Below are 21,272 nucleotides of genomic sequence, written 5' to 3' on the forward strand. Positions count from 1 at the left end.
TAGCCACATTATGATCGTGACAGTTTCCTGCATGTAAACCGCAGTTGTTGTTTAGTCGTTTAGTTGTGTCCGACTCTTCGTGACCCCATGGACCAGAGCACGCCAGGCCCTCCTGTCTTTCACTGCTTCCCGCAGTTTGTTCAACGTAAACTGCAGTACTGCATGTATATTATTCAGATAATCCTTACAACAACCCAGCAAGGCAGTTCAGTCCCTGCACCCTGGGCATCATACCGCCTCTCCTGGTATGCACCATGGAGGAACTTACAGTCTGCAAATAACAGATTCTGGGCCCCAGGGAGATTAGACTGGCCTCGACCAGAGCCAGGGCCTTTTCAGCTGCGGCCCTGGCCTGGTGGAACGCTCTCTCACAAGAGACCAGGGCCCTGCGAGATTTGACATCCTTCCACAGGGTCTGCAAGAAGGAGCTGTTCCGCCAGACCTTCGGTCAGGGTTCAGTCTGACTCTTTGTATAAGAACAAGCACGAAGCAGGTTTTCCAGCCCGCTCACAGGTCCTTATAATATCAGTGGAAACAGTTGGTCCTGGTGAGTATTAACCGCTTTCAATTTTAACCTGAGGATTGTCATTTGTCCAGTTTTAATTTTAATTTATTTGAATTAATTTTGGGATGCATTTTAATTGATTGATTGATTGTTTTTATGCATATTGTATTATTTATATGATGTTAGTCGCTCTGCGCCCAGCTCTGGCCGGGGTACAAATAATATTATTATTATTATTATTATTATTATTATTATTATTATTATTATTAGGAAGCTGAAGTTGACAGGCAAGGACTTTCCTAAAACGACCTTGTGAATGTAGCTGAAATTAATTATTAAGCAGTGAATACAACTCACACTCTTAGATTCCACACTAAATCAGAACTAAAATAACCAGGATGCTCAACCCCCTCTGGGCGGCTTCCATAGAAACCAAAAATACAGTAAAATATCACACGTTAAAAACTTCCCTGAACAGGGCTGCCTTAAGATGTCTTCTGAATGTCAGGTAGTTGTTTATCGCTTTGACATCTGCTGGAAGGGCGTTCCACAGGGCGGGCGCCACTACCGAGAAGGCCCTCTGCCTGGTTCCCTGTAGTTTTGCTTCTCACAATGAGGGAACCGCCAGAAGGCCCTCGGCGCTGGACCTCAGCGTCCGGGCAGAATGATGGGGGATGGAGACGCTCCTTCAGGTATACTGGACCGAGGCCGTTTAGGGCTTTAAAGGTCAGCACCAACACTCTGAATTGTGCTCGGAAACGTACTGGGAGCCAATGTAGGTCTTTCAAGACCGGTGTTATATGGTCTCGGCGGCCATATATAGGTAATATAGGTAATATTAACCTAAATGTTAATATATTTCCCACAGGGCTCTGTATGTTTACGGGCAGGGGTATGCGTCTTTTCTATATCCCAAGTAAGCCAAATGAAATTAATCACACAGTTAGCACTCAATTCATTCCTGAAGAAAATGTTTAAGATAACTTTCATCAAAAAACCAGAAGCCTTTTTTGCTAGGGTTAACAGGAGATGAAAAACCAAAAGATTTAAAAAGACTATTTATGTATGCGACAACAGCCACAAGAACGCTACTTGCCCAGATGTGGAAGGAAGAGAAAGTCCCAACCAAAGAAGAGTGGATAACCAAGATTATGAACTATGTCAAAATGGCAAAGATGACTGTGAAGATCAGACACCAAGATGATAAAAATTTTAGTCAAGAGTGGAAAAAAATTATAGAATATCTTAAAGACCACTGTAGAGACTTAAAAACGTTAGGACTGTGATAACACTTATAATGTAATATGATTTAAGGTAAAAAAAAGGAGATAAAATGAATTAGGAAAATGTAATTAGATGCAAAAATAGGGGGAAATTGGAAACCGGAAGTGGGGGTGGGGGAAGTTTGAGGGCTCTAAGTAATCCCAGAAGTGTAGAAATTTAAAATGATGTGAATGTATAAGAATATCATTTTAAAAATGGGGGGGGGGGCATTTTAAAAACACACACACACTCAATTCATTCCAACACAACTTCTGCAGAATCAAGGCCAGTGCCTTGACACAATGTGAGCACATACACAGGAACAATATATACACTTTTAAAAGTACAAATTGTGTCTGGATGGTAACTTTGAAATAATGCCCAATTTGGGGAGGTGTGGTTTAGAAGTTTTAGCAGCAATCTGGTTTCCTGGTCCTAAACAACCAAAGCTATTTTGTCACTCCACTGTGAAAACACAACAAACCCACAGTATAGCAATAGTTAGATTCTGTGCAAATTACATGGGTTTGTATTAACAACTGTTTTGTGCATACACAATTACTACTTAACACTGTAGAGCAGCTGCAGTGGTAGGCAACTTCCTTGTTTTAATATATTCCCAACTCTGAGGCCTCAGCTGTGCTGCTAGGGATGATGGGAGTTGTAGTCCAAAATATCTGGAGGACACCAGGCTGGGGAAGGATTATTAAAGCATGCCCAGGCTGCTCCTTGTAGGTTTGCCAAGGAGCACCAGAGATTCAAAGGGCAAGAAGCAAAGCTTAAGTAAAATGGAGGACTGTTGGTTCTTGGCTTCTTTCAAGTTGTCCATATATCCCCAATGATTACTATATTTACTTTTTCTTTAAAAATTCATTAATATACCCTCAGGGCAAGAAGGTTTTTGAGAATTCTTACAGACAGTTTGTGGAGGGAGAGGCCACCTTACCTGGACCACTGGGAGCTAGATGGTGGACAGTTCTCCAGTCTATTCTGTCTCCTCTCTCCCCAATATAGATATGTTGTGGGTTGGAGAACCAATAGCACATGGACTAGCAATTTTTGTGCTGCTGATTTGAAGACTGAATTAGTTCTCCAAGTATTGCTGCTGCACATCTCCCTCACCCCGATTCATTTAAGTGGCCTTGTATGGGTTCCAACTTGATTTTGTGAAGTTTTTTTTAGCTGAGATGAGAGTTTTCTGATAGTTAAATCTAGCTTTAATAATAATAATAATAATAATAATAATAAATTTTATTTATATCCCGCTCTCCCCAGCCGAAGCCAGGCTCAGGGCGGCTAACAACAATAAAATAATACAACATTCTAAAATCATTTCATTATAAAATTAATTCAGATCAAATTGATGGCAACCATTGGGCTAGAGTTCTGTGAAGATTGCCAAAGGAGGGAGTCAGGCTGTGCCCTGGCCAAAGGTCTGGTGGAACAGCTCTGTCTTGCAGGCTCTGCGGAAAGATGTCAAGTCCCGCAGGGCCCTAGTCTCTTGTGACAGAGCATTCCACCAGATCGGAGCCACAGCCGAAAAAGCCCTGGCTCTAGTTGAGGCCAGCCTTTATTGATCAAATACATATTTTCTATTTTTTTAAAATGAGTGTTCTTTAAATTAGCACTCCTGACTAAGCGGTCCTTGCAAAGTAAAACATTTCTGAAACTAATCACAATTGCCCTTCCAGCATCAACACGCCACAGAATTACTTAACAGGTCCGAAAAATATTTTAGTACTCAAAATGTACTAACAACTGTAACCCTGATCAAAGTACTAAGTATGATCTCAAGATGGACAATTAAATCAGGAACAAGCAAAGGAGATATTACTACTGTCGTGATGGACATTAATTACCCTTATGGAGACCTGATTTGCATTCAATGCGGAGCTAAACCATAGCTTAACAACAAGCAAACATGCAGGTTCTCAGGGAGAATATTGTGGCCACTTTGCTCCTGCTCCAATCCTGTTTGTGCCATGCTCCTGTAAAGTTAAGCCACAGTTTCGCTTCGTGTTATAACTGAACCAAGACTCATGGTTTATTTTGCTCCTGACAAAACATGAGCTACAGCCAAAGTTTGTTCTATGGTTTACTGCTCATGGTTAAATCTGCTCCTACCCCAAAGCCCAAGTTCAGGTATAACCCTAAGCCGAACTGCAACTTGGCTGATAGAAGCACAGTAGTATCAGGCCTAGAAGGGGAACAAAGCAGTCACACTCTTTTCCCTAGGAGCCCACACATCTGCTTGTTCATACTAAGACACATTACACTGGCTTAGTGTTACGTGGGAACTCTAGGCCATAAACTGAGTAAATGCACGTACTGGCCTCAACGAAGAGGTAAAATTCTAATAATACCCTCAACAATCATGCCCCAGAAAAATCTATCACAATACTGCTCAGAGGGGAAGTGACACTGGACTTAAGTATATCCTAAATGATATCCTAATATCCTAAATGATATTAATGACAGTGAGAGATACAAGCATTGCTAAACTGATGAGAAACAGAAACCATGTTATCAAATTCAACATATATGTATCAGCAATACGGCCAATAAATAATAGGAAAATATGATAATGCTTTTAGACAAAAACTAGCCACTGGATCAAGCTTACAATAACCTCAAAATATTAATTTCAGGTTTAAAACAGATTTGGCTTGCAAACATAGGCCTTTGCAAGACCCTACATCTGCCCATTTCACTGACCAGTCTATGAATGGAAAGACCTTTTCACGTCAGACTCACCTTCTCTACAGAGTCGCATCGCTTCTCGGTTTTTCCCATATTCCTTGAAATTTTCTTCCAAGGTTGCTCCTATGTGACAAACAAAAATAAGAACTTCAGTTTAAGGAGTCCTTGTGGAATGGTGACTATGGAGCAAATGACATGCTAGACACTGTTTTTGCCAACATTAATACGAAACATTTGTTCCTAGGATAGCCATAAAATATATTCGCTGCAAAAGTATAAAACACATTCTTTCCCCTCATCTCACATAAGCAAGGTAGCTAAGAAGGGGAGAATTCATTTGATAGACAAAACAGAAGGTAGAAAAAACAGCTCCAATCACAGACACCTACTTAAACATAGTACATACAGTGGTACCCTGGTTTAAGAACAGCCCTGTTTACAAACTATTCAGTATACGAACTCCACAAAACTGGAAGTATTGTTCCAGTTAGCAAACATTACCTTGGTCTACGAACGGAAGCCGAACAGTGGAAGGACACCTAGAGCGGGAGGCCTCATTAGGGAAAGCGCACCTCGGTTTAAGAACAGCTTTGGTTTAAGAATGGACTTCTGGAACGGATTAAGTTCGTAAACCGAGGTACCGCCGTACTTAACTTTTCACCGTCTGATATAAGTCACCATTGCAGCAAGTCCCTAAACATAAAAGCTGAATGCACTACCACCTCAAAAGATCCATGCATATCATTTGATATATAGATGGGTTGCATGCACCTGTATATACTTTTATTTGGAAACACTTCCCATGTGACCATTTTCATTCACAGGCGGACGATGTAAGTCAGTCCCCCAAATACCTTGTTAGTCATGGGAATCACTTGTAGGAACACACAAGTGAGCACATATTGTAAGATGTAAAAAAGCAAAAAGCACATCGATTAGCAAGCCATGTACAGTTATTATATTAAACAACTTTAAATATTCAGAATAATGCCTTCCTAAAAGAGAGTGGTAAACACATGAAAGTCTTTTGCTTGATGTGGCTTTTGTGTTCCAGCTCAAAGCACCTGTAAACAATAACTGCAACATAGGAATGGCCCTAGCAGAGACAAAATACCTGGAAGCATGCAGCTGCTCTCTTGGTTACTCAGGTAAATGAGGAGCAGAACATACCCTAAATCTGCTCTCTGTTGAGGAAGCATACCTATACCTTAAGGATTGGAGAGCAGCCTGTCACAGTCACACTAAGGATTACCCACATGCAGATAAACCTCGGAGAGCGGCAGGGTGGAGTTGGCTCCGGGTGAAACCTGGATCTTCCTGGCCAATCACCGCAACTCCCCACCTATCTCCGAGCCTGGGACAGATTCCGGGGACAAGAGGAAGGCTGGAGCGCCTCCCCCGCCCGGTCCCCGCAGGCGACCAGCTGGGTTAACCCCTTGGCTGCCGGGCCGGACCCCTCTCCTGTCCTTCCCTCCCCCATCCACCTCTCACCGTCGTTCCCGTGAAGTTTAGCTGCATCGACCCAATGGCTCCAGGGCTGCCCCAGCATCGCCTCCGGGCTGGGCAAGGACTTGCGCTCCCCGACCGTCGCCATTGCCGCGCTGGTGGCTGGGGTCGTGCTCGCGGCAGCAGTGCTGGCGGGGCCGGGGCCGATCTCGCCTCCGCCTCCGCCTCCTCCGCCGCCTCCGTGCCGGGGCCGCCGCTGCTGCCTGCTGGCCGCCGCCGCCGCTCTGCGTTGCTCCCCTCTGACGTCAGCCACGGCCCGCGCCGACATTCTTTCCGCTGCTACAATGTAACGAGAAAAGTCATCAGGCTCTTTAAGGTGGCGCCGCCGCTTAAGGAAGCTCCGGCAGAATTCCCCTCTCGCCAGGCGGAACCGGGGCTGCCGCTACGGGCGCAAGGCTGGCAGGGGCAGAAGCGGCACCAGCAAGAGGCCTCGCGCCGCCTTTGTTTCCAGTTTCCCATTAACCCGCCGCTGCAGGTTCATAATCATCGGCCCGGGGAAGCGAACCAGTGCGCTTTTCTTTTTTCCCCCTTTTATGGAAAAGGCGAGGAAGCGCGACGACCAGCACGATCGCCGTCATCGGGGATCCCGAGGCGACAGCCGGGATCGCGAGGCGCTTCCCTCCAGCAGCCCAATGCGAGACCCGCAGGGCGCCGGTTCCGAGGGCGCCATGGAAGCGGCCTAAAGCTGGACCGCGCGGCCCCACGAACTCCAGAAACTTCAGCGAAAGGAAGTCGGTTAATTTTAGGAGTCTCGCAAAGCTCCGCGCATATTATCCCAGTCGGGCCCCCGCCCCGCCGCTTCCCCCTTAAGCAGAGGCAGGCTCTTAAAGGCACAGGGGCCCTTTCCCACACAGCCAGGAAGCCCGGGAGGCAGCTCGCCCCCCATTTGCCGTCCCCGCACCGCCCGATTGAGTCTCGTTTCCACAACCGCGTAACCCACCAAATCTCCTCTCATGACACACACTGCTCAACCCCGCACTCTTCTTTTTAGGCGCTCCCGGGAGCCCGTCCCCTCTCGAGGCTACCTTAACGCCAGACGCCTCCCTCTGGGCTCCCTCCCACCTTAAAAGTTTTCAACGTCAAGCACAGGGACGGAGGCTGAGTAGGAAACAAGCAGGAAACTAACCCCATCTATGTAACTCATCTCCCGCCCCCAGCGCTGCCGCGGACACCTTCCTCTCGCAAATGTCATCCGCCGATCTTGCCTTAAAAGGTCTCATTTAATATTTAAATCGCTCCGCACCGGCGCACCAATGGGATGCGGCGCACGGCGACTTCCTCGTCGAAAGAGGCGCCGCGCACTCCCAGAGCGGGGCTTTATTATCTGTCAAAAGCATGAATGAAGACCGAGATTGCCAATTCCCCCCCCCCCCTCCTCGCCCTTACCCCACCCACCTCCTCCAATGCTAGGGAGTTTAAGAAAAGAAGCGCCAGAAAAAGGGTGGGGGGAATCTCTCTCTCTCAAAATAAAAGGTTAACCGCTTTAAAAGATGATCAGGAAGAAATATTATTCAGACCCCTGCTTAACCCTTTCATTGTCCTCAGAGGAACTGTGCTTGCAACTTCGCAATTTTGTACTGTTCTCGATCTCAAAGTGAAACCTAGTGATATTAATCCTTATGTCAAGTATTCAAGAGGTTTTACTTCTTCCAGTGAGGACGAGAATGGTTTTACAGCAACCGTCTTCTTTATAGGAGGTTATCATTACACAGCTTTTGGAAGGTATATTAATTTTTTGCAGCATCTGCACAAATTTCCTTAGACTATTTTATTTTAGCATACTTCGGTGGATCACAAAACACTTTGTTATAAAAGAACTCAAGACACATAAATACACAGTCATTCAAGACACAGTCATTCAAAAATGTCATCAATACCATACATAGATACTGAGAGCATACTTAGCAGACTGAGCACCTAACTCTTTGAAAATAAAACTGGACCACCCACAAATAAAGTAGTGGTTTCTAAATTATTTGGGGACTCCCTAGCCACGCAGAAGTGGAAAAGTAAATACTAAAAAAACCCACCCAACTCCTAATGTAGATCTAGTGGTCTCCAAGAGCTATAGCTTGGTGAGTTCAGTTCAAGTGAGAGGGGGTGAGAGGGAATTGGCTTAAAAGCTTATCACCTCCTAGAGGTTTGCTGTCTGAAGTACTGAACAGAAGCATTTGATGTGGATCAGGATATATTGCAACATCTAACTGCAGGTCCCACTTACATTTTAGAAAATAGTAGGCATTTTTTTAAAAAATTAGGTCTATCCTGAGAGTGCTAAAAACCACACATCATGAACCAATAAGTTATTCATATGTAAAATGCATGTGCTGAAATGCTCTTTTTAGTAACAAGATTGCTCAAATTTAGCACACCAAGCAATATGCGCTGCTTATTCAACATGCTCTGTATTTCAAAACCACGTTCATGCCTTATACACCCAAATCACGAACAAACTGTGATAATATATTGTCATAAGCATTATATACCCTTTGTAATTATCAATATATACTTCTACTGTGTATTTGTGAAAGTGAAAGCGATTTCTGATTTCTATAGAATTTACGTCTATGTAAGTACATAGCCATGGAGATTAATCTTACACAGGTTTCCTCAGAAGTAATTCAGTGGGGCAGAGGGCTGTTTCCAACTGGGTCCTACTCAGAGTAGATATGTTGAAATTGATGATGATGACTCATTAAGATGCATAAATTTCAATGAGTCTACTCTGAGTAGCTGGATCCAACTCATACAGCCAAATCCTGTATTTACTGGAAAACTTGTAATCTCTGTGTTCAATGGGGCTTACTGTCAAACAAAAAACAGAGGAATGCACCTTACTGGCACAAAAATACAAATTATTTTTTCTATATTATCTTTTGCAAAAAAGATATGAAAGGCTGCATGTCAGCTCTTTGTACCAGTAGTGTTTTATTTACACTTGGGAGCGGGAGAATGTCTCCTTGGCAAGACAGGAAAGATATTCATTGCCAATTTTTCTACTGGCATCTGATAGGCTTTTCTTATTACACACCCCAAATGGTCTTAAGAGACAGTTGGCAGAATACTGTGCTTACTGAAGAATCATTGACTATTAATTATATGAAACAAAGTTTATTTGGTAAATAATGCTAGATTATCTCAAAGAGTAACTGCCATGTAGATTTTTCTATTTTCAAGAATAATACAGCTAACTGACTATATAGTTATTAGTTATCACGAGGATAAATGTACCTGAATCTACACTAAAGTTTTATAAAGTATGAACACTATGACACATAGATGGCTCAATGGCATGGAGAATGTCCATGCCACAGCCACATGTTACAGGAGCGTCAACTGAATAGAGCAATAGCAAAACTGCTCCACACATTGAAGTTGCTGTGTCAAGTAGTCACCATGTGGAATAATCACTGTGCGGAGGCTATTTCAAGCAGTGATGACTATAAAGTATAAAGAATATGTAATGAAACAGATGAGGCACCTACAGAGCCTTTGATCACCACCTGTAAAAAAACCCTGCTGTCGAAGAAGAACCATACACCATTCTAAGTATACAGTATTTTCATTAATACCATAGGCTCATAAGCTTTTAAATGTTTGGGTTTAAGTTACAACTTTTTTGCTAGCTCATGATTTAATTAAGTTGCTGGAAGCCCAGTAATCACATACATACAGTATCTGTTCAGCCAGTGTACATTACTAATGTATGGGATGATGAGGTGTCTCAAGTTCAACAAACACTGAATTTCAAGGTCCACAAGCAAATTCTAAAGCAGTGGTGGTTAACCTGTGGCCCTCTGGATGTTATGCTGAACTACAACTCTCATCAACCCTGACCAATGCCTATGTTTGCTGAAGCTGATGGGAACAGTAGTTCAGCATAACCTCTCGATGGCCACAGGTTAGCCCCCCCCCCATTCTAAAGTGTTCCAGGTCCCTATTAACACTCAGCCACTGGACAAAACACCACTTTGACAGTACAGTACAGTCAAACCTCGGTTGTCGAACATAATCCATTCCAGAAGCCCGTTCAGCTTTTGAAATATTCGACAACCAAATTGCAGCTGCCGATTGGCTGCAGGAACTTCCTGCACTCAAGCGAAAGCAGCGTCAGGCGTTTGGCTTCCGAAAAATGTTTGAAAACTGGAGCATTTACTTCCGGGCTTTCGGTGTTCGGGAACCAAATCATTTGAAAATGGAACCGTTCGGGAGCCAAGGTTTGACTGTACAGCAGATCAGCTAATGCAATCAAGAGAACCAGGGCAGATGGGGTGGTTAGAGAATGATGGAGAAAGTGCAATTTTCAATGTTAAGCAAGTGTACTGACACTTGTGTAGTCAAAACAGTGCCATCCACAAACAAGCGAGAGGTTATCATTATAGGCCTGTAACAACTTGAAGAGTACAAATATTGAGCAAGGAGGGGAACAGCAAAAACAATCCAATGAGCACTGAGTGTAAGTCGCCACAAAATGCTGAGTGTTGGGAGGCAGGAAATGAAAGAGCCCACTTAACTTCTCTCCCCATTATGAACCAACCCAGACTCTGCAATTATCATGTGAGATCCTTCTTCATGTTCCTCCCCCACCAGAAGTCTAGGGGACGGCAACACAAGAATGGGGCTTTTCTGTGGTGGGTCCCCATTTGTGAAATGCTCTCCCCAGGGAAGCTTGCCTGGCACCTTCATTATACACCTTCAGGTGCTGGGCTGATTAACAGACTATGCCTTTTAAAAATGTGTTTGTGGGAAACGGGTTATTGGTTTCTTTTTGTTTTATTATGTATTTTGTATTGTTATTTTGTATTTTTCTGTTGTGAACTGCTCTGGGACCTTTGGATGAAGGGTGTATACAAATTTAATAAACAAAAACGTATTATGGAAACATTTTCTATGCAAGTAAGGAACATATTTCCCAATGCTGGTGTTCATCTTGTTGCTTAGGTGAATACTGGTTGTTATACACGTCCCTTGGATTTGGTCTGCTTTTGGTCATAAATAAGAAAATGTGAATAGCATACTAAATAAACTGTATTCTTCTACAGCTCCGCCCCCAAATAAAATACTGGGTTGGATCCAGACTAACCATGAGTGGAGTTCTGCTCATAGGACACTCCTGCAGGAAATGAGGGGGCAGGGGGAGCCTTCAACAAACAGCAGAGCACAGTTGTATATATCCCACCCTGAGTTCACAGCTGTCTGTTGCACAAATTATGTAAAACATCATGTGGAGAGAAACTAGGGACAATTACATGGTCATGAACAGGGCGTTTTGCCTCTCAGTCTCACCAAGAGGTACTTTCCTCTTAAAACTCTAATATTTTGCAGAATAGCTTACCTCACGTAAGAATGAAGACAAAAGGTGATGAAAAGCAAGAATGAAAAGGTGATAGACATAACTTAGAAAGGGAATCAGACAGTATTTAAAAGCCTAGTGTGCCTAAGTATCTATTAAAGACCACCTTTTCCCCCTAGCCTTTGACACTTGCAAGGTATATTTTATGGTCCTGCCTTATTTTTGTGACTGAGTTGTTTTAAATTGCTTTTAATTTTGTATTTTAAATTGCTGTGCTGTAACCCGCCTTGAGACCTCAAGAAGAAGGGCAGGTAATAAATGAACAACACTCTGCACACCTTTGGACCACACAGACTTTCATTTCTTGTCAAAATTGAATAAAATATTATACTGAGTTGAAAGCAAGTAATGTTCTCAGATACATGTACATAGGAATTGCACAAATGCAATTGCCCAGCCTATTTCAGGCAACCTTTGCCCCTGAATGTCCAGTACAAGATGAGAAAACCCTTCACTTCTCCAAAGACAGAGAACTTACGGGGGGCTGGGGGGGCGGAGGCGATATCTTTTGCTTTACCAGAGATGGGAAAACCAGAAGTTTTGTTCCACTTTTCACCAGGCTTTTGCAGCACTAAGAAACAGCAAGCATCCACATCACTGCTTCAAAGTGTTTACAAACCCTGGGGAAAACCAATCCCTGCCCTTACTCAAATCCAGAAGACATGTGGGAGAATCAGTGGAAATCAGAATACCAAGGGCAGCCATCATTTTGGATCCTTAGGTAGAAAGCAAGTCCTTCCAGAATCTCATTTGTTTCTTAATGTGAACTGTAAAAGTGTAAGTAGACCATTTTGAGTCCCTGAGTAGGCTATAAATTTTAGATAAAATGCAATCAATCAAGAGGATGGGAGGGCTCAAGACAGCTACTACACCTCCTACTTTCAGAACTATGGCTGCAATAAACATATTTCACCTGTAAAGAATGACAAGCACTCACATATTTTTGAACTTCCAGATGAGGGTTATTTGCTGTGTCAAGGTATAGCAGGACAGACTTTCAGAATCTGCCAATCAGTCACAGGCTCCTTCATGAGGAAATGACGCCTTAAGACTTAATTGTTAGAGCATAGCTATCTGCTCTTCTTTATCACAACTAATCAAAGTCATTAGAAAGGGCTTGTCCTCGTGAAAATGCCTCTGGAAATCCAGCTGAGCAATTACTGCTCATATAAGTGCTCGGTGAAAATCAGATTTGAGAAACTAACAAGTTGTACATGTAATGCTGATAGAAATGTAACTAGGCATTTTTGGTAGAATGAAGGAAGTCAGAGTACTTCCATACTTGGGCTCATTCTAAACAAAGTTGTTGGTTTTTTGGTTTTTGTTTGGTCAATTAATGCTTAAGTAGAATTTTCAAGCCCTGTTCTGTCATAACACCATTCTTTGTTGTGAAAACGAGGCGTAAGCACAAGAGAAAAGAAAGCAAACATCAAAATAGACAGATGTGGCAAGTGTAACATAATGGTTGCATTAGCTACTACAACATGAAATGAAACTAGCTTATGCTCCATCATACCAAATCAACAGGTTTTTTTGTTTTTTAAAAAGAGAAAATTTGTATCCTGGTTTTCTAGGCACATGCTAATTCAAGGAAGCTTGAAAGAAGTACAATAAAAACAAACAGCAATAGAATTAGGAGAGTAGGGCTGCAATCCTACACCCATTTATCTAGAAGTAAATCCTACTGGACTCAGAAAGGCTTACTTCTTAGTAGACATCTGCAGGACTGCACTGTGAATCAGTTGAGGCCCTAGGTAAAAATAAAAGTCCAGTGGAATAATACTATTTTCAGAGTCCACTTGAGGCCCATTTAATCACTATTATTTGACTCTGCAACTGAACTATATATAAGGAAAGGGGCCTAAAGATGCTGATTCTGAACTGATACCCCTGCCTGCCGCAATACTGCTCAGTTATTGCTCTATGGCTCACGTAACATCATTACTAGTAAAGCTGGGGTGTGAGTGTGGGTGTGTTTGTGTGGGTGAGAGAGAGAGAGCGTGCATGCTTAATTTTGTTGTCCACTTCTGGCAGCTATTTTGCATGTTAAGATGTCACCTTAGGCTGGCTGGTGATATACTATTCTACTACTGAAACATTCTTTCAACATGCCATGAATCCATCAGTATTCCAGTAGAAAGAGAAGAGTGGCAGCAGAAAGATCAATTCATCACTTCAATGGACAAGATTGCGGACTGTCAAGTCAAACTAGGAAAAATAAAGTCAGTTCAGAAACTGATTTTTCTTTTTCTTTTTGTGGGGTTGCAAGTGGGGAGCCAGTTTCATATGTTATATAGTGCAAGAAACAGAAGTTAATGAAAGAGAAAATGGTTCTCTCTTAAATCAATCAAATTTTATTTTAAAAAGTTAGTTCTCTGATATAGTTTGGGGGAGTACTAAAACAAATGGTAGAAAAATAAAGATTATAAATACACAGATAGCACCTGAGAAACCCACTTCTCAGATATGGAATTTGACATGCCTGCGTAGGGAAGCAAAGAACTGGTCGGGGAGGGTGTGTGCAACATTCAGCAACTTGAAGAAAAAGCAATGTATGGAAACAGGCCTGCCTGAGGAGAAGGGAAGGAGAACCAAAAGCATAACAGTACAGTGGTACCTTGGGTTAAGTACTTAATTCGTTCTGGAGATTGTTCGTAACCTGAAACTGTTCTTAACCTGAAGCACCATTTTAGCTAATGGGGCCTCCTGCTGCCGCCGCAGCGCCGGAGCATGATTTCTGTTCTCATCCTGAAGCAAAGTTCTTAACCAGAGGTAATAATTCTGGGTTAGCGGAGTCTGTAACCTGAAGCGTATGTAACCAGAGGTACCACTGTATAAAAGGTAAAGGGACCCCTGACCATTAGGTCCAGTCGTGACTGACTCTGGGGTTGCGGCGCTCATCTTGCTTTATTGGCCGAGGGAGCCGGCGTACAGCTTCCAGGTCATGTGGCCAGCATGACTAAGCTGCTTTTGGCGAACCAGAGCAGCGCCCGGAAACGCCGTTTACCTTCCTGCAGGAGTGGTACCTATTTACCTATTTGCACTTTGGCGTGCTTTAGAACTGCTAGGTGGGCAGGAGCTGGGACTGAACAACGGGCGCTCACCCCGTCGCAGGGATTCGAACCGCCAACCTTCTGATCGGCAAGTCCTAGGCTCTGTGGTTTAACCCACAGCGCCACCAGGCCTTCCCAATATCTTTTAAGCTTACAGAGCAGGGGTGAGGAAACTGTGACCCCTCCAAATGTTGTTGGGCTACAACTATTGTCATCTTTCATCACTAGCCATGAAGACTGAGGCTGATGGGAGCCGAAGTCCAACAACATTTGGAGGGCCACAGGTTCTTCATCCCCGTTGTAGCGCTATCTGGATATACACGCTATCAATTCTTTTTTGTTTTGTTGAGAAGCTTCCCCAAAATGAAGGTGATTAAATTAGAAACCCAACGGAAGGAAGCACACCAACTTCTTGAATCAAATATGTCTGTCAGGAGTCCAAGTTTCTGTTTCAAAGAAAAATCTGAGAGAAGCTCCAGGAAGAAGGATCAACAGGAAGGCCTAGAGCTTTCAGTTCACTGGTTTTCATGACTCATTTACAAACTACTCTTTGCTCACTGTCATGACAATAGTGCAAAGTACATGAGTACAAATATTGGCTTCCTATTGTGGGATACAGCTCCCGGTTAACAAATCCTGATACAAGCTACTGCACAAAAGTATTTGGGGAGCAGAAACGTTCACACAAATGTATCTCTTAAACTAAGTGTAGGACTACACCAATGCATTCTACATGACTATGCTTGAAAATTCAAGATTGAAATGAGTATTTGGGGATGTATTTCACAAGCATTCCAAAGTTGGTACTGTATTTCCACCATCTCCTTGTGGCATGAAATCATATAATGATTAAATTCACTTTTAACAACATGTTAAGCCAAGAGAATGGTGTGTAAAAGTAGCTGATGTAGTTCTATTTCTAAATCTAGGCAGGTATGTGAGCATACCTGCAGTATCAGTGCAGTACCTATATTCCAGTGCAGTACCTACATTCAAGACAACCTAGGAACTCCATTGAACTCATAACTAAAAGGTTGGGACAAACATTTAAATAAATAGAAAATAAAAAAACTATTTCCTTCCCCATGTCCCACAACAATCTCTTAAACATTCTTGGTAAGTAATTCTGCTACTATAGAACTCTTTCTTACTTGAGGGCCTTCCATAAAGATTTGTTTGATCTCATCTAAATTGGCTTTTAAGGGGTACATTTAAGCTAACACTGGGGAGAAAGGGATACTTAATTATTTTGGTGGGGCTATCAGTTCTATCACTGTGTTATATTTTTAAGGCAATAATCTACTAAAGCTGCCACAGGTGGGGAAATACCCAGGGAGCCTGTGAACTTCTAGCTATCACAGCAGACAGACAGCTCTAAAGAAGAATCTTAAGAAGTCAGGTTACTTGGATTTTGTTAAAATATTATGATCCACCTGAGGATTTGGGACAGTGTGGGATAAAAATCCAAAAGTTAACTTCCAGAATAAAATAAAAGCATCCAAAATAAAAAGTGGAATCCTAGCTCCCTGGCCAGGAACAGTGGGATTGGAGATTAGGAAATTGGGTACTGCATCTGCAGCTCTGTCCACCTGTGGTGGCCAGAGCAGAAGACAGTGTTTTGTTTTGTTTTGCTGCACCGACTCCAAGGTGGCACAGCTGAGGGATCCATACCAGGTCCCTTGAAGAGGAATTGAGTTGCTTAGGATCCAATGGATCCTGGGCACAGGGTGTCCTGCCCCCAGGCACCCTGTTTTAGGGCCCTGTACCAGCAACTGGTATGCCATCTGCTATGGTTTCTGCAGCTGTTACTATATCCCACCTGTTCTAGCAGCAACTATCAGGGGGTTAGGATTAGTGATGTGGATTTTCCGGGCAAATTTGCATCAGAAAAGTTTTGGATACCCTAGTTCCAGTTACAGAAAGGTAGCCGTGTTGGTCTGCCATAGTCAAAACAAAAATTTTTTTTCCTTCCAGTAGCACCTTAAAGACCAACTAAGTTAGTTCTTGGTATGAGCTTTCGTGTGCATGCACACTTCTTCAGATACACAGTGTATCTGAAGTGAAGCAAAAGTGAAGACCACTGCTTGTACTTCATTCATGTAGTTTAAATTTCAAGGATGGAAAAACCAAAGACACTGAAGACACTGAAAGCTGTTAATACACTAATACGTTTCGTGATCCAAAAAAGCTGACTCACGTACTTGTTAGGATAATCAACTGAAAATCATTAATTACAACTTTGAAACCATCAAACCTCCCTAATATTATATTTGTAGTTATCGTCCATTAATTGCTACTAATAAACCTATGAAATAAAATAAAAAAATCTGCAGGGGAAAATTCTGTGGGAGAAAATTTTATGGCCCACATCACTGGTTAGGATTGCTATTTAAAACATTTTACCTGCCTAATAAAACTATTGAAAATAGTTTTGGGGATTTTAAATTATTAAGCTAGAAAGAAGAATACATATAGGAAGCTCTGCCCCACTTTATAATGAATTGTAGGTACAAAGTTGTATTGGCATTAAAGAGACAAGGTCATTATAAAGGCCAATCATTATCTTAAAATACTCTCTATGCAATGCATTTGGAAGCAAGGCTGCCCTCATCTGCAAAATCCCCTTCCTCCAAAAATATACTGGAGCCAATTAAATCATCTCTTCCAATAAAATATTTTATTTGAACTAGGCCTGAGTGGTAGGAATTAAGCTGATATATAGATGAAGTTTTAATATTAAGTTGTCAATTTTATTTTATCTGGTTGGCTTTGCCATAAGATTTTAACATACTGTTATCTGCCCTAATTTTCTGGAATGAGGTTTATTACAAATCTAAAACAAGAACAAGAATAACGAGTTCAGTGGGTAGCCTTTGGTGAGTCACTCTTTCTAAAGAATCTGCTCTTATCTACAAGACTGAAACAGAAGTGCTATACCTGCCAAAACAGAGCTTGGAAAAACTCATTCTAAATACCAACACTGCCAAAACTCTCCTAAATATAATACCCATAATTCTTTTCTTTCTTTAAGGGTGAAAGTTAAAATTCTTACAATTACTACAAGCTACAATAGCTATAGGGATGCGGGTGGCGCTGTGGGTTAAACCACAGAGCCTAGGGCTTGCCGATCAGAAGGTTGGTGGTTCAAATCCCCGCGACGGGGTGAGCTTCCATTGCTCGGTCCCTGCTCCTGCCAACCTAGCAGTTTGAAAGCACATCAAAGTGCAAGTAGATAAATAGGTACCACTCCGGCGGGAAGGTAAATGGCGTTTCCGTGTGCTGCTCTGGTGCGCCAGAAGCAGCTTAGTCATGCTGCCACATGACGCGGAAGCTGTCTGTGGACAAACACTGGCTCCCTCGGCCAGTAAAGCGAGATGAGCGCTGCAACCCCAGAGTTGTCTGCGACTGGACCTAATGGTCAGGGGTCCCTTTACCTTTTTATAATAGCCATATGATGGCCATCCTGTTTCATTACTGATATTTTATTTCTATCTTATGAATCAGTGGTGGGGAACCTGTGGGTCTGGGGTTTCATTTGGAATTTCAAATCTCATGCAGAGCAGAGCAGAAGCTGCTTAAATGATAGCAACTGAATAGTTTAGCACCTAGATAATATAAAACAAGAGAGCCTAACCCTTTGGCTCTCCAGATTCTGCTGGACAGCCTGCATGGCCACTGGTCAGGGATAATGTGAGTTGGAAGTCCAGCAACATCTGAAGAATTACAGGTTAGCGACTCTTAATCTAAAATACTAACCCCTTCATCAAGCAGCCAGTGTAAAGAGGCTGGCAGCTGCATTTAAAGCTGAGGTGAGTCAGACCAAAAAAACCCCCACAAAACCCTGGTACTAGATAGATTAATATTCTATAATGAATGAGATTTCAACAATGCCATTACATTTTTCTCCGCAACTGAAGCTATAAATTTTGTAAGACACAATTGGATTCTGGCTTGTGCTCACTAGCTATAGTTTAAACAAAACACAGTTCGCTTAGTTTAAATGTCACAGGCAACTGTGGTTAGTTTAAAAGCAGAAGTAAAAGCTTTTGATATTTTCCTTTGGTGCATGATGGAAAAGGAGTAAGAAAGGGGGACAGGAGTGTGGGAGCCTGTGCCTTGGAAAAGCTCATTTATATAGTTAGAAACTTGTTTCTATAGTTAGAAACTGGTTTCTTGTTATTGCTGAACAGAGTCATTAAGTGAACTTGATTCTATTGCCACTTCGCACAATTTCTCTACAAAACTTTGTACATGTATCTCCACACAGAAAACATGGAACGTTCAACTGAGGCTGCTATTTATATGCTCCTACTTTTAAAGGAGCACATAAATCTTATATGCTCATCTTATAAAACTGCTCCTGATCCAACAATTCCAAAGTAGCTTTTTAGCTGAGCTTCATGAAAATACATATTGTAAAGGGGTGGGGGTAGGTTGTACTGTGACTAGCATTCTGTAATATTATCTTTGTCATTTAAATGTGTTCTGCTTCTTTCAGCTACATAAAGCAACCCCTTTAGGCTTTTGGTAGAACAGTCTATTTTTAAAAGCACATAAAGCTGGTTATCACAACAAAATTAACACAACTAAAATAGGCTTAGCTCTATACATCAAGACTCCAGTATTAGAAGTGTTGAATTCCATTTTATACAACTATCAAGCAAAAGCAAGAATATATAAATCAACAGAACTGAAGATATTCCAGAAAACTAAGAGAAATGCTTTTTTAAAGGAACTGTAATGTGATATTGTCACAAGGAAAGCTTCGTATTACAATAAAATATTATGTTCTCCAATGTTACCCTTTGGTAGAGGAAACATACTCTATCACCTGAGGAAAGACATATTCCCTCCCTTGCTAATTAAACAAAGTGCTGATTTTGTTTAAATTTATGTAATATAACTCTCAGTGGTCAATGTGTAGGACATGATCCAGGTACAAATCTCTGCACATCTTCGGTCATTGTCTTTTAGGGTCACTGCCCCACTTGAAAAATGAAAATACAAGACATACCTTGCATAAAAGAAGAACATAATCACTTATAATATAGGAAGTTGTTTAAAAATACGAACAAATTTACATCCATGGGGCTGCAGAAATTAAGGGGCTCATAATCCAGTCCCATGCACTCAACAGAACTATGGGCCACTTTCCAGCTCCCACTAACAACATCATAACAGAGAGCAGTCCAGCCTGGGTGCAATCACAAGCCAAAGAATGATCAGCTGAAGGGAACTTGTTTCCCCACTTCCTACCAGAAAGGTAGTTTTGCTTAGGAAGCATATTCTGGGCCCATTTTTCACTCAGGGCTGATGGTATATTTGTACAGGTTCTCTGCGTGGTGTGCGTGTGTGTGTTTTGTACTGTATAATTACACTATTGTAAGTCACATTGAGGATCATTTAACTGAAAGGCAAGGTATAATTTTCAAAATAAATAGATATTTGAGGTTCAGATGAACAACATATACAGCTCATTGTGGCATTCAGTACTGTGTTTTATTTTATTTTGGAGATGTCACTTGTGGTAAGTGCTTGTCTAGCCAATCATTTCTAATAAGTGATGGCATTGGTTTCCCTCTTAGGCTTAACTCACACTAGCGGTGATCCTGCAAATTTAGGAGATAAGTTATAGCTCAGTTTTTCTTACGGGATGTCACAGTCTCAGTTCCTGGTGTCTCAAGGGTCAAGTGATATGAACAACCTCTGCCTGGGATCCTTGACAGTCACAAGCAGTGAGAACAAACAATCCTGGGATAGGTGGGCAAACAACCTGACCTTCTATAAGCAAGCTTTCTATATTCCAAACATAATGAGGGAGAAGGTGGAGCTGCCATTCACTACTTAAAGAAAAAAAGGGAGGAAGAAGCTATGACCAACACAAGCTGCACAGCTGTGTTACAGAGAAACCTCAATTGCTATGAAGGTGTTTGCTGGGGGAAGTAATGCATTTAACCAGCAACATAAAATTGTAAAGCAAATGTTAGGATCCCAGAAACAGAGTTACATCTGTATTACTTGCAACCAAAGGGTTATGGTGCGGTTCTTATTTCTTTAAACACACATGCATACGCATAAAAATTCTGAAAACACCAGCTGAACATGCCCAGTGCTTCTGCGAGAACCCAAATACGATATAACAGAAATGTGATCCTTTTGTTCCTATATGCACAAGGGTGGTTAGAAGGCTGACCATGGTATACCAGTGGACCACTGGATCACTTTCACAGAATGCTGTCTGGTTGCAAGTTTGCTGGGGATCTTGCAAACCATGCTAGAGAAGGAACTCTTGATCTGATTTACGGGACTGTTAAAATATCAAGTACAGTATATACTCTTGCTTTGCTAATCTAAAATTAATAATAATAATAATAATAATAATAATGTTGGTGAAGCACAGAGGTCCTAGCATTCTTTAAAAAAAGAAAAAAGAAAAAAACTGTAGACCAATCAAGATTGAAATCAGTCTATCTTCACTGTAACTTGGGGAGCCTTTGTTTAAACGTTATTTGCTAGCACAGTCTTTCTCCCACAATTTACAAAATCCTGTTCTTTGTTTTTCTTTGAACAGTATATATGTATCACACCCCTTAAAAAACTAGAAAGGGAAGAACAGGTTTTCCCCCTACACCAATACTCTCTATCGCTTTTGAGACTTGTAGCACAACAGAGTGGGTGAAGGTGTCATTGGTCACAATATATTATGTACAATCATAAAACCCCTCTGTCACAAAAACAATTATTTAACACCTAGCAGCTCTTAATATTACTGTGGCATTCCGAACAACTTTTGTGTCTGCCTTTTTTAAATTCTTGCTGCCCTTTGTGTCTCAGTATCTCTTGCATCTGTAGTACCCAGACATAATAGTTGAGGAACATACTTATATATATA

At 41.9% G+C, this 21,272-nt stretch overlaps 1 protein-coding gene across 4 annotated transcripts in view; it reads right to left on the minus strand.

Moving 5' to 3' along the window:
* Positions 1 to 21,272, minus strand: part of ATXN7 (ataxin 7) — a 93,882-nt gene that overhangs the window by 57,931 nt on the left and 14,679 nt on the right. For 2 of the 4 annotated variants that reach the window (XM_053378309.1, XM_053378308.1), the window contains exons 3-4: positions 5,960 to 6,253; positions 4,523 to 4,591 (exon numbers count right to left, since the gene is read on the minus strand). In XM_053378309.1, coding sequence (XP_053234284.1) covers positions 4,523 to 4,591; positions 5,960 to 6,242 — 352 coding nt within the window. In that variant the 5' untranslated portion in view covers positions 6,243 to 6,253. Of the gene's footprint in view, positions 1 to 4,522; positions 4,592 to 5,959; positions 6,254 to 6,914; positions 7,041 to 7,100; positions 7,263 to 21,272 lie in introns of those variants that run through there. The other 2 variants (XM_053378311.1, XM_053378310.1) reach the window with 2 other exon arrangements.

The sequence above is a fragment of the Podarcis raffonei genome, chromosome 2, assembly GCF_027172205.1.
Source record: "Podarcis raffonei isolate rPodRaf1 chromosome 2, rPodRaf1.pri, whole genome shotgun sequence".
Lineage (NCBI taxonomy): Eukaryota > Metazoa > Chordata > Lepidosauria > Squamata > Lacertidae > Podarcis > Podarcis raffonei.